Source organism: Podarcis bocagei (assembly GCF_964188305.1).
Source record: "Podarcis bocagei genome assembly, chromosome: 7".
NCBI classification, from domain to species: Eukaryota; Metazoa; Chordata; class Lepidosauria; order Squamata; family Lacertidae; genus Podarcis; species Podarcis bocagei.
This window is the reverse complement of record NC_138132.1, coordinates 86,763,403-86,790,858: the sequence shown is the minus strand read 5'-3', so window position 1 is coordinate 86,790,858 and position 27,456 is coordinate 86,763,403. Positions and strand designations below refer to the sequence as shown.

At 48.0% G+C, this 27,456-nt stretch overlaps 1 protein-coding gene and 2 long non-coding RNA genes across 9 annotated transcripts in view; 2 read left to right on the top strand and 1 right to left on the bottom strand.

Moving 5' to 3' along the window:
* LOC308592075 overlaps positions 1-23,215 on the top strand; it is an 85,290-nt gene extending 62,075 nt beyond the window's left edge. The window contains exon 3 of the long non-coding RNA XR_014010349.1: positions 23,196-23,215. This is a non-coding gene — a long non-coding RNA (uncharacterized lncRNA). The remainder of the gene's footprint in view (positions 1-23,195) is intronic.
* The window catches only part of LOC308592091, a 302,880-nt gene that overhangs the window by 159,744 nt on the left and 115,680 nt on the right, over positions 1-27,456 (top strand). The gene's annotated exons all lie outside the window — the stretch shown is intronic.
* PAX8 (paired box 8) overlaps positions 1-27,456 on the bottom strand; it is a 37,485-nt gene that overhangs the window by 3,340 nt on the left and 6,689 nt on the right. For 4 of the 7 annotated variants that reach the window (XM_081203146.1, XM_081203147.1, XM_081203142.1 and 1 more), the window contains exons 3-9: positions 12,345-12,510; positions 10,480-10,680; positions 10,191-10,279; positions 8,510-8,638; positions 6,791-6,957; positions 5,381-5,504; positions 4,546-4,647 (exon numbers count right to left, since the gene is read on the bottom strand). In XM_081203146.1, coding sequence (XP_081059272.1) covers positions 4,546-4,647; positions 5,381-5,504; positions 6,791-6,957; positions 8,510-8,638; positions 10,191-10,279; positions 10,480-10,680; positions 12,345-12,510 — 978 coding nt within the window. The remainder of the gene's footprint in view (positions 1-4,545; positions 4,648-5,380; positions 5,505-6,790; positions 6,958-8,509; positions 8,639-10,190; positions 10,280-10,479; positions 10,681-12,344; positions 12,511-27,456) is intronic. The other 3 variants (XM_081203144.1, XM_081203143.1, XM_081203145.1) reach the window with 3 other exon arrangements.

The window sequence follows — 27,456 nt, the reverse complement described above, 5'->3', positions numbered from 1 at the left end:
GGACTCTCTAGATATGCAGAGGTCTATCTATACACCTGTAAATGGAAAGAAAACGGTGACCCACATCAGTGTCCTCATAAGGAAACCACAGCCCCATTTAGTCAAGCATTATTAGCAGTTTATATTCTCACTCCCAATCTTCCACCAAGGGGGTGGAGGGAGGTGGAAGGGCTCCTCCTGACAGATAAGTAATAATCCACAGAAGTCCGGATGCTATTTTCGGTCACATCCAAACCTTAATATCACTTTAACAGTCATGGCTCCCCCCCTCCAAAAAAATAAGGCATTCTGGGAAATGTAGGTTTTTAAAAAGTGTGCCGAGAGATGTTAGGAGACCCCTATTCCCCTCACAGAACTACAATTTGCAGAATTCCCTAGGAGGAAGGATGGAATGTTTCATATCCTCCAACCTTTCTCCGATGAAGATTGGGACATCCTATTCCATAATAATAATTTACTATTTATACACCACCCATCTGACTGGGTTGCCCCAGCCACTCTGGGTGGCTTCTAACGTATATAAAAACATAATAAAGCATTCAACTTTTTTTTAAAAAAAAACACTTCTCTATACAGGGCTGCCTTCAGCTGGCTCAAGAGTTGGGTAACTCCATACCCTCCAACATTTCTCAGATGAAAATAGGGATGTCCTAAGGAAAAGCGGGATATTCTGGGATCAAATCAGAAACTGGGATGGCTTTTCTAAATCGGGGATGTCTCTGGAAAATAGGGACAGATGGAGGGCCTGCTTTTTCACCACTCTGAAGTGTGATGTGGCCTTAACCCAGTGTACTACAGAAGCCAGCAACAGGACTCCCGTTTCCACAATGGGGCTTCCCCCTTCTTCTCCCCACACACCTCCCTCAAATCTTCTCTTGAGTCCCAGAAGAGTGGGGGGGGATGGGGGGGGAAATTGTTCCATCTGGCAGGCGGAAACGTCTGCACAGATTGATTGTATCAGCGCAATGTTTAATTCCACGCATAATTCTTTTTCTAGTACTTCCTCCAAGTACTCCAAATATGTCACGTACACTAGTCTTGGTGGTCCTTAACAATGACCCTGAAAGGTAGGGTTGTCTGCTTAACCTCAAATCCCATGTAGGGTTCAGCCGAGGGGTCAGCAAACTTTTTCAGCAGGGGGCCGGTCCACTGACCCTCAGACCTTGTGGGGGGCCGGACTATATTTTGAAAAAATAATACAGTGGTACCTCGGGTTACATACGCTTCAGGTTACAGACGCTTCAGGTTACAGACTTTGCTAAACCTCAGGTTAAGAACTTTGCTTCAGGATGAGGCCCCATTAGCTAAAGTGGTGCTTCAGGTTAAGAACAGTTTCAGGTTAAGAATAGATCTCCAGAACGAATCAAATTCTTAACCTGAGGTACTACTGTATAGGGAAGATGTTTTTTAAAAAAATGTTTAATGTTTTATATATGTTGGAAGCTGCCCAGAGTGGCTGGGGCAACCCAGTAAGATGTGTGGCATATAAACAGTAAAATTATCCTTATGGAATGGGACGTCGTCCCTATTTTCATTGGAGAAATGTTGGAGGGCATGCTTGACGGCTGGAGCAAGTTCAATGGGGCAAAAGTTTTCCTCCACGAAACCTGATCCTAGCCATTAACGTGTTTTAAAAATGAGCTCAGAAACGATTTGGTCCCTCCTCCAACTGGCAAGTCGGATAGGTGTAAGAGGATCTGACTTCCTGTGGCCATTTTGCAGCCTCTAAGGCAGGAGTCAGCAAACTTTTTCAGCAGGGGGCCTGTCCACTGTCCATCAGACCTTTGGGGGGGGGAGGTTACATTTTTTTTGAAGGGGGGGTAATGAACGAATTCCTATGCCCCACAAAGAACCCAGAGATGCATTTTAAATAAAAGGACACATTCTACTCATGTAAAAACACCAGGCAGGCCCCACAAATAACCCAGAGATGCATTTTAAATAAAAGGACACATTCTCCTCATGTTAAAAACACGCTGATTCCCGGACCGTCCGCGGGCCAGATTGAGAAGGTGATTGGGCCGCATCCGGCCCCCGGGCCTTAGGTTGCCTACCCCTGGTTTAGCGGATAGAGGTGTCTTTGTATTTGTCTTTAGGTTGTCTTCAGGTGTGTGTGTGTTTGCAGGGGGATGTCAGTTACAGTAGGTTTTCAAACCATTTGGATGCTGGTGTTGGTGAGGGGGGTGGGGCTGGAGCCTGACTGCGAGGGAGGGGAACAAGATTTCAAGGGGCATTTGATTGAGTGCTCTCATTACAAGCGGTGTAAAAACAGCCCCCAATCTCTCCTTTCTTCTCCTGACCAATCTCATTTCACGCTTGAGGGGAGGGAGCGCGCAAGGGAGAAGATTCTGTATTCTCAACGCTGCATTAACCACATCTCCAAGGTAACCCAGGGACACACCAGCTCAGCACGTCCGCCAAGCCAAAGGGAACGGCGGCACCAGCTTGCCAGCTTCTCCCGCCTCAGCGGGCAAGGCCTTCCTCCTGACAGCAGAATTCGAGGCTTGCAAAGTTCAGGCGCCGCTTAGGCTGGCAAGCAAAACATGCTTACTAGGGAGCAAGCACCCCTGAACAGAGCTGCGCTTACTTCAGAGTCAACGTGCACAGGATTTGCCCTTAGAGCATGGGTAGGCAAACTAAGGCCCGGGGGCCGGATCTGGCCCAATTGCCTTCTCAATCCAGCCCGCAGATGGTCCAGGAATCAGTGTGTTTTTACATGAGTAGAATGTGTCCTTTTATTTCAAATGCATCTCTGGGTTATTTGTGGGACCTGCCTGGTGTTTTTACATGAGTAGAATGTGTGCTTTTATTGAAAATGCATCTCTGGGTTGTTTGTGGGGCATAGGAATCTGTTCATTTTTCCCCCCTTCAAAAAAAATATAGTCCGGCCCCCCACATGGTCTGAGGGACAGTGGACCAACCCCCTGCTGAAAAATTTTGCTGACCCCTGCCTTAGAGGCTGCAAAATGGCCACAGGAAGTCAGATCCTCTTACACCTATCCGACTTGCCAGTTGGAGGAGGGGCCAAATCGTTTCTGAGCTCATTTTTAAAACACGTTAATGGCTAGGATCAGGTTTCGTGGAGGAAAACGTTTGCCCCATTGAACTTGCTCCAGCCGTCAAGCATGCCCTCCAACATTTCTCCAATGAAAATAGGGACGACGTCCCATTCCATAAGGATAATTTTACTGTTTATATCCCACACATCTTACTGGGTTGCCCCATCCACTCTGGGCAGCTTCCAACATATATAAAACATTAAACATTAAAACAACAACAACTAAAAAACCTTCCCTATACAGTGGTACCTCAGGTTAAGAACTTAATTTGTTGTGGAGATCCGTTCTTAACCTGAAACTGTTCTTAACCTGAAGCACCACTTTAGCTAATGCAGCCTCCTGCTGCCGCTGCGCCGCCAGAGCACGATTTCTGTTCTCATCCTGAAGCAAAGTTCTTAACCCGAGGTACTATTTCTGGGTTAGCAGAGTCTGTGACCTGAAGCGTATGTAACCTGAGGTAACACTGTACAGGATTGCCTTCAGATGGCTATGGGGTTGAATAAATCCATACCCTCCAACATTTCCCCAACGAAAACAGGGACATCCTAAAGAAAAGTGGGACATTCCATGATCAAATCAGAAACCAGGATGGCTTCTCTAAATCAGGGACGTCCCTGGAAAATAGGGACACTTGCAGGGTCTGCATCAAGTTGGCCTCAGAGGCCTTTTGCAAAGGGGCTGCCACGTACAAGGCCATCTTGGTGGTGGCACCACAGCTGCGGCGGAATTTTCTCAATTTCGGGAAGCCCAGCTCCCCTGCTTCTTGATTTCAGACAGCGTTCGAATACATTTTCATTCTGGAAAGTGTTTTATGAGTGATTGCTGTTTTTAAGTCTTCTGGTTTTTAATGCTTCTGTGCATTCTCAAGACTTTTATTGGAGTGAGTCTAACACTGTGTTTTGCAACATGTTTCTTATAATGGAAGCAGAGTAGGAAACTGAGTTTGAAATAACCCAAAGAAACGAGGGAGGGAGGGAGGTGGGGCAGCGGAACAGATGGTCCCAGTGGGCAGAGGAGGCTTAATGCCAACTGGGGGAAGGAGCACCAACAGAAGCTGACCCTTTAAGGGGGCAGATGGGGCTGGGTGGCTTCAGGCTTGCGGGTTGCAGGGGGGGGGCGCTTCCTGGCTGCTCTGGAAGGAGAGATGCTGTGCTGCATAACTCCAGGTGTTTGGGGACTGTATGATGCGTCTCAGTGGGGATAGAAAGACCCCGGAAGGAGGCATTTTCTCTATTCTCTAAAAATGCCATATCCATTTTTAAGTGACAGGGTTGTGTTGAATGGGTAAAGAAGGGGGCAGGACAAGGCTAGGAGACCCACTACATGTTTCTATGGCTTTCCCTGCAATCTGGGGAGGTAGAAAAAGCCGGGAATTGCGGGCAAAGTGCGTGGAAGGGGCACAGACAGCCATGGGCATCCTCACTGCCCTGAGTCCCATCCCTTCCGCCGCCTCCTCCCCTGAAGCTTTTCCCAGGGAGCTCCTTACCTGCCACCATGCCAGCAATTGCAGAAGAGCTATAGCTTCCCTGCCCACCTGTTGGAATGTGGGGAGGGTAGCCTGGAAGGGTGGAACCAACCACTTCACGCCCTAAGGGGGGGGGGGAGACAGGGACAGAGAAAACCAGAATTAACAGACATGCCAGGAAACACCCTTAGCAGCTGAGGTGCTCAGGGATCTACAAACTGCATTGAACCTTGGTGTGTCTTTGTTTGCCTCCCGAAGCACCAGCCAATACCCACGGGTGCTGCGGGTTAAACCACAGAGCCTAGGACTTGCTGATCAGAAGGTTGGCGGTTTGAATCCCCGCGACGGGGTGAGCTCCCGTTGCTCGGTCCCTGCTCCTGCCCACCTAGCAGTTCGAAAGCACGTCAAAGTGCAAGTAGATAAATAGGTACCTCTCTGGCGGGAAGGTAAACGGCGTTTCCATGTGCTGCTCTGGTATGCCAGAAGCAGCTTAGTCATGCTGGCCACATGACCCGGAAGGTGTACGCCAGCTCCCTCGGCCAGTAAAGCGAGATGAGCGCCGCGACCCCAGAGTCGGCCACAACTGGACCTAATGGTCTGCGGTCCCTTTACCTTTACCTACCTGATGTGCCACCCACATTTCACCTCTCCAAATGACCCCCTGACCGCTTGGGGAAAGCCCATTGCTCTCTTCCTGACATTTGGGTCTTTGACAAAGACCTCTCCACAACCTGCAGGCCCTTGTGTGACCAACTTGCAGCAAATATGCAAATATACCGCTTCTCCTTCGGAGCTGGTTTGGGGCCTGGCGTGCTCGTGTTGGGTGCCTAGACGTCCCTGAATGGGCAGCCCTTACCTGTCACAGCAGAGTATGTCTGGTGGGCCGCCAGGTTACGACTCAGCAATGGGTTGGAAGGCGTGAGCATAGATTTCCCGTCATCCATGGATGTGTTGAGCAGGGGCACGGCATAGATACCTGCCTGAGAAAGGGGTGGGGGCAGCAGGAGATCAGGGCCTTGTAGGGATCTGAGCACAGTCCTCCTCGGCGCCCTGGTTTTCTCCCCACACTGGACTCCCTACTTATTCCTTAGGTACCTTCAGTGTCAATGAGCCCTGAATCCCTTCACAATATGATGGGATTCCTGCGTAGTTGAGATTCCTGCATTGCTGGAAGGGATTGGACTGTGGAGTCCCTTCTAACTCTATGGCTCTATGAATACATTCATCATACCTCTAACTCAGCCTTGTAGCTTCTCCCCCACCTCCATCCATGTCCCCCCCCCCGCCCCCTGTCTGCTGGTTAGGGAGCCACCTTATTATGAGTTGGACCACTGGTGCATCAACATTATGTGGGGTGTGAAACACAGAGCAGTCAAATACAATATTCCTAGAGTGGACATGTTTAGACATGAAGAGGGATGTTTGTCCAGCCAGTAGATAAACTTCCTGTTTCCTCCTGTGCTGGGACAAGCTTCCTCTACATGTGACCAGAGGTGGGCGTGACCTTACCTGTGCAGGTAACAAAATAGCACAGGGCAGGCAGCCATCTCTCTCTCTGACTCCATTCCTTGAAGAAGCCACATCTCCTTAGCCAGAGATGCTCTCTTCAGCCAAGAGAGGACAAAGGAACTACAGTGGTACCTCGGGTTAAGAACTTAATTCGTTCTGGAGGTCTGTTCTTAACCTGAAACTGTTCTTAACCTGAAGTACCACTTTAGCTAATGGGGCCTCCCACTGCCGCTGCGCCACCGCCATGCAATTTCTGTTCTCATCCTGAAGTAAAGTTCTTAACCTGAGGTACTATTTCTGGGTTAGTGGAGTCTGTAACCTGAAGTGTCTGTAACCCGAGGTACCACTGTATCTCCTTATGGGATAGAGTCCATGTGTATATATTTTGTAACTTAAGTCTGCCTTCTGGGATCCATTTGTGAACAGAAAGTGTGAGTAAACTCTTTTATACAAGGCTGTGTTGTTTCTATGCTTTCTAGGAGGGAATAAAAGGGGAATTACCAGGAAACTTATTTTAGAGACTTATGCAAGCCTGGCAAACCTATCCGCTGTGTAAGTTTAAAAGGAGGGTGTTACTCTGCTAAATCATAGAACTTGTTAACACAAGTTGGGAAAGTTATAATTAAACAATATATCCTCTCCTGCCTTCCTGAACATTACACACATCTATCTAAAACATAGGTCTACCACTGTGTTCCAGCCCCCCCTCCACCCCCACCTCAAGGCTGTCATGGCGGCCTTTGGCTCCAGCACTCACCTGTTCTCCCTTGGCATGGCTGGGGGAAGCGTAAGCCTCTGGGAAGTGCTGTCTCTCGAAAGGGCACTCCAGCAGGTGCTGCCCGTACGCCTCGCTGCGCAGGTGCTTGTGGGAGGTGCTGCTGCCTTGAGAGTCTGTGCTGAGCTGGCAGCTCTCCTGGTCACCTGCTGAGGGAAGCCGCAATCAGCCCGACTTGGACAAGCCTCTGCCCAGCCTACCTGCCGGGATTTCACCTGTGGGAAAGGATGCCTCTCTCTTTCTCTCTCTCTCCCCCAAGCCCACGGCATTTTCGCGCAGGGGGGTTCAGGGTGTGGTTTTCTTCCACGCTCTCTTCCTGCTCAGCCCCCCCCGGATGCAAAGGGGCAGGTGTGGGTTTCTCAGGGATGGCAAGGATCGTTTCGGTAAATGGGCCTCTTGCAACTGCGCCGTGTTATATACACAAATATAGATCCACGTGTGCATGTGCGCACATGCCCCCAGGGCTGTGCCCCTCTTCGTTCCACTCCCCAACCCTTCCCCCAACACCCCTTAGACCTTGCCAAACTCCCTTGCAGCTCACCTGACCCCCCCATCCATATCCTCTTGCAGTTCCTTCACTGTCTAGTGAATAGAATTCTCAGACAGTTACACCCACTATTTCTGTCATGCCTCATCACTCGGTGGACCAATCAGGACAGGACAATTTGGGGAGGGGGGATTCTTTCCCTCCCTCTTCCCCACCCATATAATGTTCGTTTCATAAAATCATCCCTTTTTTAAAAACTTCTTTTTTTGCAGTGATAGTAGCAAAGAAATCTGACTTTGCAGCCACCGCTTGATGATGTTCCGTGAGTCAGCAACTACTTTCACCTGTGGGGAGTTTAAGGTGGCGAGTTTGAGCCATGCAAAGGGCAAGGGAGGGATTTGTTGCTATTTTATCAATATTCCACTCATACAATTGCCTTAGCCAAATGAAATCTAAGCCACCTGAGAGACTGAATGAAACTTTGTTTGGCTTTAACTTTTCGCATTGTCTTTATCCATTTTGTATACTGTATAGTTCATCTTCTTCAATTTTTGTCCATGAAATGTCCGTAAACAAATAAATCTTTCTATAGATACAATTCTTGTTGTCTGTCTATATTCATTTACAAATACTGTTCAACCTTGGTCATAATATACATTTTTAATTCATTTTGATATTATTGTCCAATAAATTTCTTTGTATTTTCCGATTATGAGGTTTATTTCAGTTCTACTGGTTTCCCCATTTCACATCATCTTCTCTCTATATAACATACATATATATATATGAGAGCAATAATAAATGAAAAATGTAATATAATATGTGTCTGTATAGTATGTAATTATAAAAAACCAATAAAGATCATGTTAAAAAAAGAAAGAAACTTTGTTTGGCTTACAGGAACATTCCCCCCCCCCCCAATAACACGCAGCAGAGTTATTGTGGGCAAGTGAGGTGTCCAAAGTTAAGCAGGCACAATGTGAGACTATAGAACACCATTGCTGGTTACGGAGCAAACTTAGAACCAACCAAAAGTCAGTCTGGAGCCTTAGCTTGCGGTTTCCGTCCTTTTTGGCACGAAACAAGTGGTAAGAGTCCCCTCTTCAACCACAGCACTTCTAAACCTACACTCACAATCTGGAGAAACTACATGTTAGCAACAGAGGTGCCCAGAGTCGGACCCTGCCACACCCTCCCAGCCCAACGTCACTTACTGTCCTGGATTTTTCTCTTGTGGTCGCTGCTGGGGGAACCGATCCCTAGAAGGCCGTTGATGGAGTAGGTGGAGGAGCCCAGAGAGTCTGACTGGGGCGACTCAGGAGGAGTCACAGCTGAGCTGGGGACTGGAGGAGACACAGCAGGTGGGGGTCAGCGGAGAAATGTCAGCAGGCCCTCCCAGGAAAACACCCCAACCCCTCTCCCAGGGAACACTGGATTGTGGAGGTGAAGAGCAGTTAGGAGGACTGGCCAAGTGGGGAACTCGCCCCCGTGGCAAGGGGCAAGGGTGGCCTAGGTGCTCAGCTTGGGAACGCTCCTCTCCAGCTAGGACCGAAGGACACAGCTTCACTTTGCTGCCATGGAACAACAAGCCAGCTATCAAATGTTTCTGTCACTCTTCAGGAGGCAAGGTTGGGAAATCACTTTAACAAACAACATCAGTAGGGCTATTTACAAAAAATCACAATTACAAGCTTTGGGGGAAAGATATCCACTTGTACTGTGAGTTGGCATTGTACAGAAATTAACAGCCATATTGGTCTAGAAATGTTTAAACTTTTAAATACCAACTGTAGAAGAAAGGCAGATGAAGATGTTGGACTTTTTGGAGCTGGCCGACCTGACTGGAAGAATCCACAATCAGAAAGAAGAGGAACACCAAGAAGATTGGAAGAAATTTAAAGATTATTTAGCTGAATATTGTAATATAAGATAATTAGAAGATACTTGAAAGTATCTGATGGGCCTAGGACTAGAATAAGAACATTGTATAGCAATACTGATTTAAGACAAAAAGAAATGAGAGGAAGATAGTTAATTGAAGGTGTTAATTGTATTAGAAAGATGATTTTGGAAAACTGTTACAAAGGTGTTACAATGAAATTCAGTTAGGGGGGAATTGAGGAAGTCAGATAACAATGAAAGATAAAATGGGTTCTAGAAGTAAAAAGGGTTTTTATTCTTTCTTTTCTTTTCTTTTCTTTTAGTATCGTAAGGTGTTTTGTGTTTTTATGTGTCATTTTTGTTATAAATGTGGAAAATCAATTTAAAAAATTGGGGGGGAAATAAATGTTTAAACTTTTTTTTCATTTGTACAGGGGTAACACTGTATTAAATATGTAAGGTCTTATTTACATGGGTTTGATTATAGAAACTAATAAAAAATATTCTCTGCAAAAAAAACCCCCCACACAATTACATGTCTCCCTCCCTACCGCACCCAAAAAAATAATTAAGAACCTTTCAATACTTAGGGCTCATCGACAGTGGAGTTTAATGTATATTTGAAGCTGCTTGTGTCTCTGTTTTCATTTTTCCAGCATCCTCATGACCTCCTCTTTATCCAGGTGGCAAACTGCACTCCCCCCATCCCCCGCCCTACATGAAGATTTTCCCGATCCATGCATAACGCTATAAGGGAAGAAAATCTCAAAAAAAAACCCAGCCCTGTTTAGGGAAGTTTTTAATATTTAATGCTGTCTTGTTTTTAACACTTGATTGGAAGCCGCCCAGAATGGCTGGGGAAACTCAGCCAGATAGGTGGGGTATAAATATATTATTATTATTATTATTATTATTATTATTATTATTATTATTATTATTATTATATTCAGTTGAACCCAGAGAGTGGAGCCAAGTGGGTGCAGATCAGGAGGGAGCCATCCAAAGAGCACTTACTGAGGTTATGGCCAGGGCTCAATGTTTTTGGCACCATGCAGTTGTCCATCGGGAGGTTGAACGGCTGCTGAACTTTTGTGCGAATGATCCTGGAGAGAAAAGAAGACAAGAGCTGGGAGAGGGTGTCTGTGGAAGAACACAGGTCCTGCGTCTGCTCGCAGCATTGCTGAGATCAGAAGCTGGTCCTGGCCAGTGTTAGAAGCTCAGATATATACCGTGAGCTAGGCGCCCAATGGCCCCATAAACCCAGGTTACCGTTGCCACCATGGAATATGGTGAGTGCTCTCACCTGTTGATGGAGCTGACACTGGGAACAGTGTCGTTGTCACAGACGCCCTCTGCCAACAGCCGGTCCCGGATTTCCCAAGCAAACATGGTGGGGTTCTGCCGCTTATAATCTCCAATCTTCTCCACCACCTTGGGGGTGGCCACCTTGGGCTTGGAGCCCCCGATCACACCTGGCCGTATACTGCCCGTCTCGTAGTACCTACTCCAATAGACAAAGTAATAGGATTACCACACTCACAACAAGAAATGTTCTTGGCATTGCCTAGAGTTTTCTCACCCCTCCAGCTGAAATCTCGCTGCAAACATGGAGATGGGCTCCTGCCGAGAGTGGAAATTTCAAAACGGGTTCCTCACGGAGTAAAAAAAATAACAATCTGCTTTCTCACAGCAGCTTTCTCTCATCTAATTATTTATTTTTAGGATTAGGATTATTAGATTTATTTACATCCCATCTTTTTCAAAACAAGTTTACGGTTAAAGCAGAGACAGCTAAAAACATTGGGGGAGGGGCAGTTTTTTAAAATAAAACTTTAACAACACACAAACACAGTACTTTTTAAAACGTACAGTTTGTTACTGTTGAAAACATCACAGCCCCAGCACTTTGCCTAAAAACAGTCGGTTTCCAAAACCCTGTTGGAACAAGAAAGTTCACTTGCTGGCAGAAGGACAGCAAGGAGGGGGCCAGTCTGGCTTCTCCAGGGAGGGAGATCCAGAGTCTGGGAGCAGCCACCAAGAAGGCCCTCCAAAAAAGTAGTGGGACTGAGAAGACTCCCCCAAAAAACTCAGGGCCCAGGCAGGTTTGTATGAGAGAATAGGGCCTTTCAGACAGCTTGGGCCTAAGCCACGAAGGGCTTCATAGGTCCATAACCAGCATTTTGAATTGTGCCCAGAAACAGGTTAATAGTCAGTGGAGTTGTTCTAGCAAGGGAACCATCTGTTTCCTATAACCTGCCCCCGTCTGGCTGCAGCTCTTTGAGCCAGTCGAAGTTTCTGAGCAGTTTTCTGAGGCAGCCTCACATAACTGGCCGCTCCATCCTACTTCACTAGCTCAGACATCCATGTAGGAAGGTGAATACTTCCAAGCACTTGCGTTAAGCAATTGCACTGTAGACAACCAGGAAAACCCGCAGTATACAGCACTTTTCTTTCTTACACCTCAAGCACAGGGTGTTTCTTCAGGCAAAAGGGGACCCTTCCACTTGAAGAAAACACAATAAAAGGATTAAATGGCGTCCTATATTTGCAAAGTCCCAATACTACAGCACTTAGTCACTTAACATTCCCAGCTTGCAAAACTATTGTTTAGCAGAAATGACAGGAGCTCATTTGGAGGCGGCCTAAGATCGTGGTTAGGGTTAAGCCATAGTTCCTTGCTTTGAAGATCAGTGTCTGCTGCGTCGACAACACCACTCTAAGGGCTGAACAGTCATGGTCAGGCTCTGTAATGTGGTTGATAAGGGTATCCAGAGATTTTGAGTGCATGTGAAATTAGCTTTCTGAAAGATCTCCTTCCTTGAGAGGGGAAATGGGCAAGCCTGGAACGCTCGTGAAACAGCAACACAATAAAATTGCAGGAGAAATCAAGCAAAAACTTCTGCCACAATTTGTTTTGGCCATCACAGGCATGGTGAATTGTTCCACAGAGCCCACAGCCCTCCAGCTGGCCACCCCTGACCTCTGGAATGCTCCCGGGATGAGGCCTTTGAAAACGGCCACGGGAAAGGTATGCTCTCAGCCTCCCTGGCTAGAGCTCCTTCTTGATGCCACAGATGGATTCTCGGAGCGAGAAACCAATCCGTCTTCCGGCACGGTCATTACTCACCCCAGCTCTGCAGAGCCCTGAGTGGCCACCTTCATGCTTACCTGCCAAGGATTTTGCTGACACAACCGTGACTGACCCGCAGCTGTCGGGAGATGTCGCAGGGCCTCACGCCCTGGTGTGCCAGGTCTACAATGCGCTGCCTCACCACCTCTGGCAGGGGCCGGCCATTCACAAAGGCCCCGCCCAGCTGGTTCAATCCTCCGTGTCCTGCTAAGACACAAACCCAGTCCCAAGAGGGATGGGGAGAGCTGGTCTCAGTGCTGTTGCCACTGCTGTTATTTTTGTTAACGAAAGGTTCTAGATCATGGGTAGGCAAACTAAGGCCCGGGGGCCGCATCCAGCCCAATCACCTTCTAAATCCGACCCGCAGACAGTCCGGGAATCAGCGAGTTTTTACATGAGTAGAATGTGCGCTTTTACAGTGGTACCTCAGGTTACATACCCTTCAGGCTACAAACGCTTCAAGTTACATACTCCGCTAACCCAGAAATAGTACCTCGGGTTAAGAACTTCGTTTCAGGATGAGAACAGAAACTGTGCTCTGGCGGCGTGGCGGCCGCAGGAGGCCCCATTAGCTAAAGTGGTGCTTCAGGTTAAGAACAGTTTCAGGTTAAGAACGGACCTCCAGAACAAATTACGTACTTAACCCGAGGTACCACTGTATTTCAAATGCATTTCTGGGTTATTTGCTGGGCACAGGAATTTGTTCATTTCCCCCCAAAAAATATAGTCCGGCTCCCCAAAAGGTCTGAGGGATGGTGGAACAGCCCTCTGCTGAAAAAGTTTGCTGACCCCTGGTCTAGATGGAGTGTGGGGCTCTGTTAATTGGAGGATAAAGGGTTTCTATTTCTCTTCTTGAGGTGATTTACTCCACCACCACCCCAATAGTTGCACCATCACCCCAATAGTTGTGGGTGGTGGAGAGGGTCCTGAGAAATTTCCCAGCCTTGGGGGGAAAGAAGAGGAAAGTTAGATGCCACCTAGAGCTGCCATTGTTTGGGGACGGGCTACAGGTAGAGGACAAAGGCACCCACCTTTTGTGTGGCAGCGGTTTGTGTGTGCGATCGCATGATTGCTAGACAGCTGCAAACAGGCTCTATGGCCCTAAATAATATTGATTTATACTGATAATTTGATATTTTAAGTGCTATATTGTTCTTATTTTAATGGAATTTAGAAACTTACGGTCTGAGATGTAATTTAATTGATTAATTTTATCTTGTTGTACCTGTGTTGCTGTATGATGTACTGTATTGAATATGGGCCTATGGCCGTAATAAACTATCTGTCTATCATCTATCTATCTATCTATCTATCTATCTATCTATCTATCTATCAGGCTCTATGGCCCACAGAGTTTCAGAACCTGTATGGAGGGGACTCTATGATGTCTGACTGGGGCAATCAGTCGTAATAGGTATACCCCACGCAGATAAGCAGAGTATAAGTATAACAACAGCAACAACACAACAACAATTACTATTATACCCCCAAACCTGGTGACAGGGAAAACACAATGGGTTAAGCCAGTGCTTTCCCCCCCTATAATAATAGGTGCCAATACTCACCATGAAGTGTTACACTTTTTAAGAACAACAAAAAAGAGGTGTCAGCAATGGCGTAGTGTGGGGGGTGCAGGGGGGGCCAGCCACACCGGGTGCAACATCTGGGGGGGGGGCGCTCGCACTCGCAGCTCTCTGCCCCTACCTGGCTCACTCACTCTCTCTCACTGCAGTGCTGGCTGTGCGAATCCGATCCGAGCCGCCGGGTCGCCGCCCACTGTGGAGGGGGGGGGGGTGCCAGGCGTGCGGTGCGGAGAGAGAGCGAGGGACTATCTGGGGGAGGGACAGTGCAGCGGCCGCCCAGCGCAGCGCTGAGCGCGGAAGAGAACCACACCAGACCAGACCAGGCAGCAGCAAGAAGAAGCTGGCAGCGGCGGCAGGTTAGGGGTTAGGGGGCGCAAATTACTTGCCTTGCCCCGGGTTAGGGGGCGCAAATTACTTGCCTTGCCCCGGGTGCTGACAACCCACGCTACGCCACTGGGTGCCAGTACTGCGTATCCTTGAGTACCCCCGGAAGAAAAAGCACTGGGTAATATTATATATATAATTACTTATTTATACCCCACCCATCTGGCTGGGTTTCCCCAGCCACTCTGAGCAGCTTCCAACAAAAGATTAAAAATACATGAATCCCTATCTCTTCCTTCCTGTCATTATACACTCTTTTTTCCTACCTGCAATGGGGAAAGACGTTTCTTTGCTCTCCTCCAGAGAATCATAGAATCATAGAATCATAGAGTTGGAAGAGACCACAAGGGCCATCGAGTCCAACCCCCTGCCAAGCAGGAAACACCATCAGAGCACTCCTGACATATGGTTGTCAAGCCTCTGCTTAAAGACCTCCAAAGTAGGAGACTCCACCACACTCCTTGGCAGCAAATTCCACTGTCGAACAGCTCTTACTGTCAGGAAGTTCTTCCTAATGTTTAGGTGGAATCTTCTTTCTTGTAGTTTGGATCCATTGCTCCGTGTCCGCTTCTCTGGAGCAGCAGAAAACAACCTTTCTCCCTCCTCTATGTGACATCCTTTTATATATTTGAACATGGCTATCATATCACCCCTTAACCTCCTCTTCTCCAGGCTAAACTTGCCCAGCTCCCTTAGCCGTTCCTCATAAGGCATAGTTTCCAGGCCTTTGACCATTTTGGTTGCCCTCCTCTGGACACGTTCCAGTTTGTCAGTGTCCTTCTTGAATTGTGGTGCCCAGAACTGGACACAGTACTCCAGGTGAGGTCTGACCAGAGCAGAATACAGTGGCACTATTACTTCCCTTGATCTAGATGCTATACTCCTATTGATGCAGCCCAGAATTGCATTGGCTTTTTTAGCTGCCGCATCACACTGTTGGCTCATGTCAAGTTTGTGGTCAACCAAGACTCCTAGATCCTTTTCACATGTACTGCTCTCAAGCCAGGTGTCCCCCATCTTGTATTTGTGCCTCTCATTTTTTTTGCCCAAGTGCAATACTTTACATTTCTCCCTGTTAAAATTCATCTTGTTTGTTTTGGCCCAGTTCTCTAATCTGTCAAGGTCGTTTTGAAGTGTGATCCTGTCCTCTGGGGTGTTAGCCACCCCTCCCAGTTTGGTGTCATCTGCAAATTTGATCAGGATGCCCTTGAGTCCATCATCCAAGTCATTGATAAAGATGTTGAATAAGACCGGGCCCAAGACAGAACCCTGTGGCACCCCACTAGTCACTCTTCTCCAGGATGAAGAGGAACCATTGATGAGCACTCTTTGGGTTCGGTCAGTCAGCCAGTTACAAATCCACTGAGTGGTAGCATAGTCAAGACCGCATTTTACCAGTTTCTTTACAAGAATATCATGGGGCACCTTGTCAAATGCCTTGCTGAAATCAAGGTAGGCTACATCCCCTGCGTTCCCTTCATCTACCAGGCTTGTAATTCTGTCAAAAAACGAGATCAGGTTAGTCTGGCATGACTTATTTTTCAGAAATCCATGCTGACTATTGGTGATCACAGCATTCCTTTCTAGGTGCGCACAGACTGTTTGCTTAATGATCTGCTCCAGAATCTTCCCTGGTATTGATGTCAGACTGACTGGGCGGTAATTATTTGGGTCCTCTCTTTCCCCCTTTTTGAAAATAGGGACAACATTTGCCCTCCTCCAGTCTGCCGGGACTTCGCCTGTTCTCCAGGAATTCTCAAAGATGACTGCCAGTGGTTCTGAGATCACATCTGCCAGTTCTTTTAATACTCTTGGATGCAGTTCATCTGGCCCTGGAGACTTGAATACATCTAAACTGGCCAAGTATTCTTGTACTATCTCCTTAGTTATTCTGGGCTGTTTTTCCTTTGTTGAATCATTTGCTCCAAATTCTTCAGGTCGGGCATTGTTTTCCTTATCAGAGAAGACTGAGGCAAAGAAGGCATTGAGGAGTTCAGCCCTTTCTGTGTCCCCTGTTTGCATTTCACCATCTTCTCCTCTGAGTGACCCCACTGTTTCTTTGTTCTTCCTTTTGCTACGAACATACCCATAGAAGCCTTTTTTGTTGCTTTTAACCTCTCTAGCAAGCCTGAGTTCATTCTGTGCTTTAGCTTTTCTGACTTTGTGTCTACACGTGCTGGCTATTTGTTTGAATTCCTCTTTGGTGGTTTCCCCCCTTTTCCATTTTTTGTACACATCCTTTTTTAATCGTAACTCAGTTAAAAGTTCTTTAGATAGCCACCCTGGCTTCTTTAGGCACCTTCCATGTTTCCGTCTCATTGGTATTGCCTGACGTTGTGCTTTTAGTATCTCCCTCTTAACAAACTCCCAGCCATCATGAACTCCCTTTCCTTTTAGTATTACTGTCCATGGGATCTCACCCAGCACTTCCCTAAGTTTTATGAAGTCAGCTTTCTTAAAGTCAAGAAATTGAGTCCTAGTATGCTTGGCTGCTCCTTTCCGCTGTATAGTAAACTTCAGAAGAGCATGATCACTCGCGCCTAATGATCCTTCCACTTCTACCCCACTAACCAGATCATCAACATTGGTTAGGACCAGATCTAAAATGGCTGTTCCTCTTGTTGCTTCTCCCACTTTCTGGACAATGAAGTTGTCTGCAAGGCCAGAGAGGAATCTGTTTGACCTTATGCTCTTGGCTGAGTTTGACATCCAACAAATATCCGGGTAATTGAAGTCCCCCATTACTACTATCTCCCTTCCTTTTGCGTGCTTGGCCATCTGTTCCAGGAAGGCATCATCTATGTCCTCCGTTTGGCTTGGGGATCTATAGTAAACTCCCACAATGAGGTCCCTGTTATTCTTCTCTCCCTTAATTTTGACCCAAATGCTCTCACTTTGGCTTTGAGGATCTAAATCTTGGATCTCTTCACAGGTATACACATCCCTGACATATAACGCCACTCCTCCTCCTTTCTTGTCTGGTCTGTTTCTCTGAAATAGATTGTATCCCCCCATTATTAGATTCCAATCGTGGGACTTATCCCACCAGGTTTCAGTGATGCCTATTATGTCATATTTAGTTTGCTGTACCAAGAGCTCAAGCTCATCTTGTTTATTTCCCATGCTTTGCGCATTAGTGTACAGACATTGAAGTCCATTAATCATTCCCCCGTGTCCCTTATTTAAGGATTTTTTCCTCCCACCACTAGGTCTGCGTGCTGTTTGCTCCATTTGGTATATGACATTTGGATGATCATCTTCATCAATTGATAGGCTCCTACCTTCAGGAGCACTGTCTCCCTCCCCCACATTAGTCAGTTTAAAGCCCTCCTGATGAGGTTGCTGAGATTTTTGGCAAAAACATTTCTCCCAACCGTTGTGAGGTGCAGCCCATCACTTGCCAGAAGTCCATCTTCAAGAAACTGCAGTCCGTGATCTAAGAATCCAAACCGTTCCTGCTTACACCACCTGCGAAGCCAGCTGTTCACTTCCACTATTTTTCCCTCTCTCCCTGGGCCACGTCGTTCAACTGGGAGGAGAGATGAGATGACAATTTGTGCATTTAGTTGCTTCAACTTCCTGCCGAGAGCCTCGTAGTCTCTTTTGATCTTCTGGAGGCTATTGCTTGCAGTGTCATTGGTTCCCACATGAACCAAGAGGAAGGGGTATTTGTCAGTGGGTTTTATGATTCCTTGCAGTCGTTCAGTTACATCTTGGATCTTAGCCCCGGGGAGACAGCACACTTCCCGAGACATCTTGTCAGGCCCACAAATCACTGCTTCTGTCCCCCTCAGTAGGGAATCCCCTATCACCACTACACGCCTCCTCTTAGGTTTGGTCGGGGTTCTTCCATGAGCTGTCCGTTCCAAGGTCGCCTGCACATTCCCTGAGGACTGACTTTGCTGCTCGTCTTCATATACCTGATCGACTGAAATGAGGGAGAGATCCTCAGATGGAGTCTGCTCTTCGTCTTCCATGCTAGGGGAGAGGACCTCCAAAGCGATTGTGTATTTCTAAACAATCAGAACGAACCCTGGGCCTCCTACTTCTTTGAGTCACGTTTCTCCATATATCTGGCTCCTGTGTTGGTGAACTAGCCTCCTTCTCAGGGGAGTCCTGAAGAATATCCATTTTGAACTGGACCGTGGATTTTTGTAACATTGGTGAAGACTTGACGTTTTCATCCCCAAAAAAGTTTTTTATTTGAGTTTCCACTGAAAGGCGGCTGCATTTTAATGTTTTAATGCTGTATTTTAATCTTGTTTTTAAAGTTTTTTTTCAATCAATTGTTTTTATATTTGGTGTTAGCCGCCCTGAGCCCGGTCTTGGCTGGGGAGGGCGGGGTATAAATAAAATTTATTATTATTTATTATTATTATAGTGCAGGGAATCTAACCCCATGCCCCCCCCCAACGCCACAGCTCTAGTTCAAATGCCTGTCCCTCAAAGTTTCAATTACCTGTTCAATTACCTGTTACCAGAATAACAGCTGGGAGCTGGATTAGGGCCATGAGGCAGGAGCAAATAGTTAAGAAACCCCTATTCTTGTGTCTGTCTGGTCTGGGGCTGACAAGTAAGTTTGGTTCCAGTCCCAGACTGTTATGTACTGAGTTGAATAGGATCCAAAATGCAGCAGTCTGATTGGTCCTAGAACAATAGGGTCCAGAATGCAGCAGCCTGATTGGTCCTAGAACAATAGGAGTCAGAATGCAGCAGTCTGATTGGTCCTAGAATAATGCAGCAGTACGATTGGTCCGCAGGAGCCACCCAATCCAGCTCCAGGTGGAAGTGAATCTGCAACCTGATTGGCCTACAGGAGAATCCTGGAATTAGCCACTCACGTGCGGCCCATTGTGTAAATAATGTATATAAAGCAGATATTTTGGGGAACTTTCATTCCTCACTACTATGAGCTGAATAAAGGGCATGAAATCCACACTTGACTCTGAGTATATTTCACAGACCTTTCATCTCGCCTGCAGTCTGACTCTCAGCATCGAAGGATGATTGACAGGCTCAACTTCTGAATGTCACTTTGCTGGGGATGAACTGCCAGGAGACTTGAGAAAATTGTACAGATGTTCCCAGAAGTGGAGGGGGGAGGTGAATGAGCCTGTTCCCGGAGTTGACTGTGAGGCCAGCAGGGCAGGGCATATCCCTCCCCCCCTCCAGGGGGCTCCAGCCTGCCTCCCGACCCTCTCTTCGGCCATTGCTGCCTCCAGCCACAGTGTGCTGGTCCCGTGGGTTACCCAAGAGACAAGGTCCAAGTCCGGTCCATGGTCAAAGGTGCAACGGGGAGGCAGTCCATAGTAGCTGAAGCTGGGTGCAGGGCAGGGGGTCGGGTGAAGTCAGGAACAGGCTTGCAAGCAGGGAGCCAAGGCGGGTCAGGAGCTCTGGCAGGAAAGCAGGACAGGGTTCAGGCAGGAACTAGCAACCAACAATGTTGCTCCCGCAACTTGGGACTGGGGCTGGCCGGCTTTTATCTGCCCCGAGGCATATGGCGGCCCCGATCCTCTGGTGACTCGCCTCTCCTGGCCTGGAGGCGAGCACTCCTCCTGCGGGAACTTAGTTCCCTCTGCCTCTCTGCCCTGAGCCTCTGCAGCCCAGGAGAGGCTGAAGGGTCACCGGACCCAGAGGCAACCTCGGCTTCCTCTGGCCGGGCTGAGAGTGGAGCACCTGCAGGCAATGGGTCCTCCATCACCTCAGGAGCCAGAGCAGACTCAGCTGGTGCCTGCACCTGAGGACCCAGCACAGGTGAGGACCCTTCAGGCTCATGCCCCTGCCCCGGCTCAGCTGGTTATGGAGGCGGGGAATCCTGTGCAGGCTGGGATCCCTCAGGTTCAGCATCCGAGTCCAAATCCCAGGCCATCACACCCAGTCCAATAGGTTGTTCTCCCGACCATTTTTGTTTCCCTTGAATAAGAATGAGCAACGGCATCACCAGGCTTGTGTTTTTCAGGTACACCTAGTCCTAGTCAAGACATTTAACATTCTTGACCTCTGGCCACTCAGTTCCCTTCCCCGCTCCCAGGGAACGCGGCCAAGAGTTAAAACTGACGCATCAGAAGTACAACTTAGATTCCAGGCAAATGCAGCGGACTCTGGCAGGAGGACATGACCTGCCTACAAGGCCAGTTCCAAGAATCACACAGAGAGCACGGAAGCCTGTGATCCTGCCCCCGTCCCACCAGACATAGAATGCACAAGCATGTTGTTGTTGTTTAGTCATTTAGTCGTGTCCGACTCTTCGTGACCACATGGACCAGAGCACGCCAGGCGCTCCTGTTTTCCACTGCCTCCCGCAGTTTGGTCAAACTCATGCTGGTAGCTTCGAGAACACTGTCCAACCATCTCGTCCTCTGTCATCCCCTTCTCCTTGTGCCCTCCATCTTTCTCAACATCAGGGTCTTTTCCAGGGAGTCTTCTCTTCTCATGAGGTGGCCAAAGTATTGGAGCCTCAGCTTCAGGATCTGTCCTTCCAGTGAGCGCTCAGGGCTGATTTCCTTCAGAATGGAGAGGTTTGATCTTCTTGCAGTCCATGGGACTCTCAAGAGTCTCCTCCAGCACCATAATTCAAAAGCATCAATTCTTTGGTGATCAGCCTTCTTTATGGTCCAGCTCTCACTTCCGTACATAGGGCTGCCATATTTCAAAATTGGTTCTTTCTTTTTTTTAGGAAACTGCCAAAATTGTTGAGCTTTTCTGGGGAAACCTGTTCCCAAAATAATGATTTTTTTTGCAGCTGTTTCCACTGCTTTTTCCGTCGTGTTGACATACATCCAGGTTTTCCCTTACATTTTGCTAATTCAGCAGACTTTTCCCCCACCCCATGCTATTTTTACACCTGAAAATCAGGACTTGTCAGGAATTTTCCTGGCGTATGGTAAGCAGGAAGAAATAGAGTCCAGCTCTCCCTCCCTTCCTCCTTCCCTCTCCCTCACTTCCTGGTAGCTGAACTTATTTCTGTCCAGTCACACTCCCAACTGCTCTATTCTAAAAGAGAACATGGACAAGCAACAAGATTGAAACTAGATATACAAAATGCCCTCCTTGCCAGAGTGGCTGCATTCAGTGTGCCGGCTCTTCCTGCAGGTCATTCCCCTCCCCAGTTTCCATGATTTATTTTCTAACTAGGTAAAGGGACCCCTGACCATTAGGTCCAGTCATGGCCGACTCTGGGGTCGCAGCGCTCATGTCGTTTTATTGGCCAAGGGAGCCGGCGTACAGCTTCTAGGTCATGGGGCCAGCATGACTATGCCGCTTCTGGCGAACCAGAGCAGCACACGGAAACGCCATTTACCTTCCCGCCAGAGTGGTACCTATTTATCTACTTGCACTTTGAGGTGCTTTCGAACTGCTAGGTTGGCAGGAGCAGGGACCAAGCGATGGGAGCTCACCTGGTCGCAGGGATTTGAACTGCCGACCTTCTGATCGGCAAGCCCATGAGGCGCAGTGGTGGTTACTGAGCACTGGGCTGCAGGGGCGGGGGGAAGGCACCTCCTTAATTTTTGAAAAAGTTTTTCTGTACTTCTCCAAAACTCAGCTATCCCCTGAACATGCCCAGTATTTCCCTTCTGTTTCTTTATGGCTGCATTTTGCCTCCATTTCTGTTGGAACAAACTCCTAATTTCACAATACTATAGTGAAAAGAGTGAATTTTTAAAAGACCCTGTACAGGCAGTGTACCTTAGACACCTTCTCACTTGAATCTAAGTAGCAAACTAAAATCTCTTCCCACTTCCTTCTTCTCTGGGGATATACCTGTGCATTTGTGTATGTTTTTTTTGGGGGGGGGTGGAGCTGCTTTCCATCCCTGTCTCAGCATGTTGTTAACTATCGTACTGGAGTTAAGCCTCTGCTATGGACTGCAAGGCTCACTCAGATATTTGATCAATGCATTCACATCATACCAAGAGTTCAAGATTCTCTGAAGCCCTGCCCCACATATTATCATTCCAATGGGGGGACCTAAGTAGGGGCAATATAGGAAACCAAAAAAACTGAAAACCTCAGATGTTGGAATGCAATATTTCTCATAAAAAGGTAAAGATAAAGGGACCCCTGACCATTTAGGTCCAGCTGTGACCAACTCTGGGGTTGTGGCGCTCATCTCGCTTGATTGGCCGAGGGAGCTGGTGTACAGCCTCTGGGTCATGTGGCCAGCTTGACTAAGCCACTTCCGGCGAACCAGAGCAGCACACGGAAACGCCATTAACCTTCCTGCCAGAGCGGTACGTATTTATCTACTTGCACTAGGTTTCCTTGTTACAGTACCTATCAAGGGCAAATCATGTTTCTATGGCGCAGCCTATTTTAAGTCCTGGGGAAATGCAACATCTCCACAACAGATGCGTTGCCAGGAGGAAGGTGGTCTGGATCCTCTGAAGAAAAGGAGTAACCGCCTCATTGCACAAAGGAAGCATTGCCTGCCAAGGGTCCTGAACCCAGCCCAGCAGGGGTGGCACACAGATGCTGCCAAAGAGACTCTTTTTCTCAACGAAGCACAATTGTCCAAGTGCTTTTGGGCTTTGCTTAGAGCTATAGGTAATTTCTCGAGCCTGAGCGGCAAAACTGCAAAAAGCCACCTATCAGGGGTCTGAGCAGAAGGAGGGCAGCGAGGAGTTAATGGGAGGATTTGCAAAGGTTGGAAGCAAGAAGGAAGGAAGGTTGGGTACCATTAACAGAGAAACCCATTAGAAAGACCAAAAGGGAAAGAATCAGGAGAGCGCAATAGAGAGGCAAATCTAATATCAACTAGGGAAAAATAAATAGAGATTAGGGTGAACAAATTAGCTTTAATGGGCTCAGCACTAATACAAGAATAACGACAGAATTGTGAATGCCTCTGAGGGGAGATGGAATATGAGGCCAGAGCAATCATGCAGAGGGCAATAACAATTATGGAGGAAAGAAGGAAAGAAGGTAAAAAAGAAAGAAAGAAAGAAAGAAAGAAAGAAAGAAAGAAAGAAAGAAAGAAAGAAAGAGGAAAAGAGAAAGAGAAAGAAACTGTTTCCAAATGCTTTACGTTTTTTGGAAAGGTGGGTTTTCAGCTTATTAATATGTCTCCCACTTCATAATATGTTGAACTGAAGACTCAAGAATTCTGTCCTTCTACCTAAAGAGATGTCTGCGAACATTTCTTGAAAATACTTCCTGGCGCTTGTTGTTGTCACTATTTGGACCTTGGTGTGGAAGTAATGCAGTCCAAAGGGCAGACTATAGATCTCAATTCTCTTCTTGAAAACGGAAAGGATTTGCCAATGCCGCTTGTGAAATTATTTATCTATCTGAAATGTTACCCTAAATCATGAACCCGGGGAAGTGCATGAGGTTTGGGAGGGCATCCAGCACAACCCCTTGCTCAAGGAAATGAATTCAGAGGTAAAGGTAAAGGGAGCCCTGACTATTAGGTCCAGTCACGGACGACTCTGGGGTTACGGCGCTCATCTTGCTTTATTGGCTGAGGGAGCCGGCGTACAGCTTCCAAGTCATGTGGCCAGCATGACTAAGCCGTTTCTGGCGAACCAGAGCAGCGCACGGAAATGCCATTTACCTTCCCGCCAGAGCGGTACCTATTTATCTACTTGCACTTTGAGGTGCTTTCGAACTGCTAGGGTGGCAGGAGCTGGGACCGAGCAACGGGAGCTCACCCCATCGCAGGGATTTGAACCACCGACCTTCTGATCGGCAAGTCCTAGGCTCTGTGGTTTAACCCACAGCGCCACCCACATCCCAGGAATCCAGAGGCAGAGCCTCCCCAATAACACTCAGCAAAGGGCAAGCAAAACAATGAAGGGGGTGGAGCGACTCCCCTACGTGAAAGGTTGCATCATTTGGGACTTTTTAGCTTAAGAGAAAAGGTCGCTAAGTTCGGTGGCATGACTGAAGTTTATAAAATGTACTCATTTACACAGCACATAGTTAAACTATGGAATTCCTCCCTCCCCCCAGAAAATCCCCCAGTGATGGCCACCAACTTGGACGGCTTCAAAAGAGAATTAGACAAATTCATGGAGGAGAGAGCTATCAATCACTTCTAGTGCCCTCCAAGTCAGAGGCAGAAGTAACTCTGAATACCCGTTTCTGGAAGATGCAGAAAGGGAGAGTCCTGGTTGTAGGTCACCTGCAGACATATGTTTGGCCACAATGAGAGCAGGATGACTGGCCTGATCCAGCAAAGGTCTTCCTATGTTCTTAATAAATGACTGCCCACCCTCTCCATGGAGAAAAAGTCCATCACTACCCCTCTCGGTTAATTGGTGTCAGGATCAAATCACACTTGTTATCAAGAGATTTCTCCTAATGGTCAAACAAAATCTAACCCCCTGTACTCCTGTAATCTCTCCTCTTGCCCTCTGGAGCAAATACCTTAAGATTAACCCTTTTTCAGCTCATGGGTCATATTCCTGCAGGGGCAACCACACCAGTGATGGGGTGGGACTTAGAGGCAAAACTGAGCAGGGTAGCAGGTGTTACTTATGCAGTAGGCTACATGCCAGTCATGCAAAAACAGAGCTTTCTGCACCCACAAACTTCTCCATCCAGACAAGCGAAAGTGCTCTACTACTTTCCTCCAGCCAAGCCTTAGGATAGCTTTGTTTGCTGTGAGTACCAAACCAAAACTTTCCTTTACCCTTACAATCAGCAGCCTTACCTGGCTTTCTCTCTGCACATCACTGAAATATATCTACTGTTCTCCAACAACAAAGAGGTCTGGAGAGGCACATTTGACCCCTAGGTCTAAGGCATGGGTCAGCAAACTAAGGCCGGGGGGGCAGATCTGGCCCAGTTGCCTTCTGGATCCGGCCCGCGGATGGTCTGGGAATCGCTGCATAGATCAGCATGGATCTGATTCTGATCATTCGGGCTGTGCCATCCCCGCACACACACACCATGGCGCCTCCTCCCTCCCTCCCTCCCTCCCTCCCTCCCTCCCTCCCTCCTCCTGGCTTCTCCCTGCCCTGCCTAGAGGAGGAAGGGGGCTGGGCTTTGTTGGTGCCAGCCCCTCTCCAGAGCCCTTTCGCGTGCCACTCATTGTCCCTCTGCCAGCCCCTGCCACTCGCAAGACACAGGAGCCGCAGTTGGCTTAGCGCCCCTCTCAAGTGGCCGCCATTTAAAGCAGCCCCTCTCCAGAGCCCTTTTGCAAGCCGCTCATCATTCCCCCCCCCAAAAAAAAATAGTCTGGCCCCCCACAAGGTCTGAGGGACAGTGGACCAGCCCTCTGCCGACCCCTGGTCTAAGGTTTCTGACCCCTCCTCAGTCTTCTCTTCCCTTCTCCAGGCTAAATATATGACTCTATGATGTCATATCCTCTAAACTTGTGTGGCAGGAAGGGGAACAATAGAAACGAAATCTTTACTCCTTCCTGTCACCGCACACACTTTTTCTTACCCGCAATGGGATAGGATGTCTGTAAACTCTCGTTCAGAGAGCACACTCCATTTGGGACTATAACTTTTAAGGATGATTGCCTGTCTGATTTGCATCACTGATTTTCATCATTGTATGTGTTGAATCCTGCCAAGACTTTTGATGTGAGTAAATCTAACAATTTATTTACTTAAACAGTCTGAGAGTGATTTATTTGTTAAGAGGGAAACATAAACCAGGGAGAAGATAATCCAAGTCTGCCTAAAGCATCCTTGGATACATAGGCGCCGACTCCATGGGGCTTGAGGGGGCTCGAGCCCCCTCAAAAAAAATTTTTGGGGGGCTCAGCCCCCCCAATAATCTCGGGCGGGCGCCCTTTCAGCAGAGCGCCGCCGCCGTCCCCCACCTCCTCCTCACCTGCTCCTTCACCAGCCAGCCAGCCGCGCGCCCTAATCGGAGGCACTGCCGGAAATCCCGCGAGAACAGGGGAATCCCGACTGGCCACACCTCCCAGCCAGCCAATCGGCTGGCTGGGGGGCGTGGCTTGCCCTATTTAGGGCCGGAGCCACTTTATTTGCATATTCATGAGCTTATTTATTATTCATGAGCTTTCCCGGGCCCCCCCAATATTTTTTCTAAGTCCGCGTCCCTGCTTGGATACCATAATTGCTATAGAAGCCTGTGCAACCTTATCTGAATAGCTTATAGAGATATGCTAACGCAGCTGGAATTGGTATTTGCGTTCTCACACAAGTAGTGCAATTTTTAAAGAAAAAAGTGCCAGTACTCACAAACAAGCAAAGGGAGGGGCCAGCACATGGGGAGGGGTGTGGCCTGATGCCAATGCTGGGCAGAGAGGGCAGGTTAGCTGAATGACACTCCTTTGCCCACCCACCTACTGAGGTGCTGCCGCCCAGGTGAAGAGGCCTTCACTGTCTGGCTTTGAAAAGGAGGCAGCAGGAGTCCAGGATTCTGTCAGAGCATCACGCCTCCTTCTCTAAACTGGGCAAACACTTCCCGGGCTTTGAAGACGCTCAAACTCAGGACGCAAGGAAGAAACATGCTAAGAGGAGGGCAAGCTTGGCAAACCCTCACCGTGACCAACTGCCGCCCGGAAACCTATGTCCCCACTGTGAGTGTGTGGATCCAGAACTGGCCTCCACAGTCACTTACAGACTCACTGTTAAAACTGTGTTTATGGAAGACAATCTTAAGGTAAAGGTAAAAGGGCCCCTGACCATTAGGTCCAGTCACGGATGACTCTGGGGTTGCAGCGCTCATCTCACTTTATTGGCCGAGGGAGCCGGCATACAGCTTCCAGGTCATGTGGCCAGCATGACTAAGCCGCTTCTGGCGAACCAGAGCAGCGCACGGAAATGCCATTTACCTTCCCGCCGGAGCGGTACCTATTTATTTACTTGCACTTTGACGTGCTTTCGGACTGCTAGGTTGGCAGGAGCAGGGACCGAGCAACGGGAGCTCACCCTGTCGTGGGGATTTGAACCACCAACCTTCTGATCGGCAAGTCCTAGGCTCTGTGGTTTAACCCACAGCGCCACCCGCGTCCCTTACTCATCTACAAATGATCACCAAAGAAGAAGGCAACAGGAGATGGAAACTGAGGGCCCTTCCAGAGGCTGATATTTTACTGTAGTAGATCTTTTCTGCAACATGTTTTTGACGCAAGAATAGTGCATTAGTGGTGCACTTATTCCATGTTATAAGTTGGTCTCGGTGGAAGCTGACCCAACAGGGCAAAGGGGAACAGATAACGCAGAATCACTCCACATGTTGCCATGGTCCCAATTCCCGT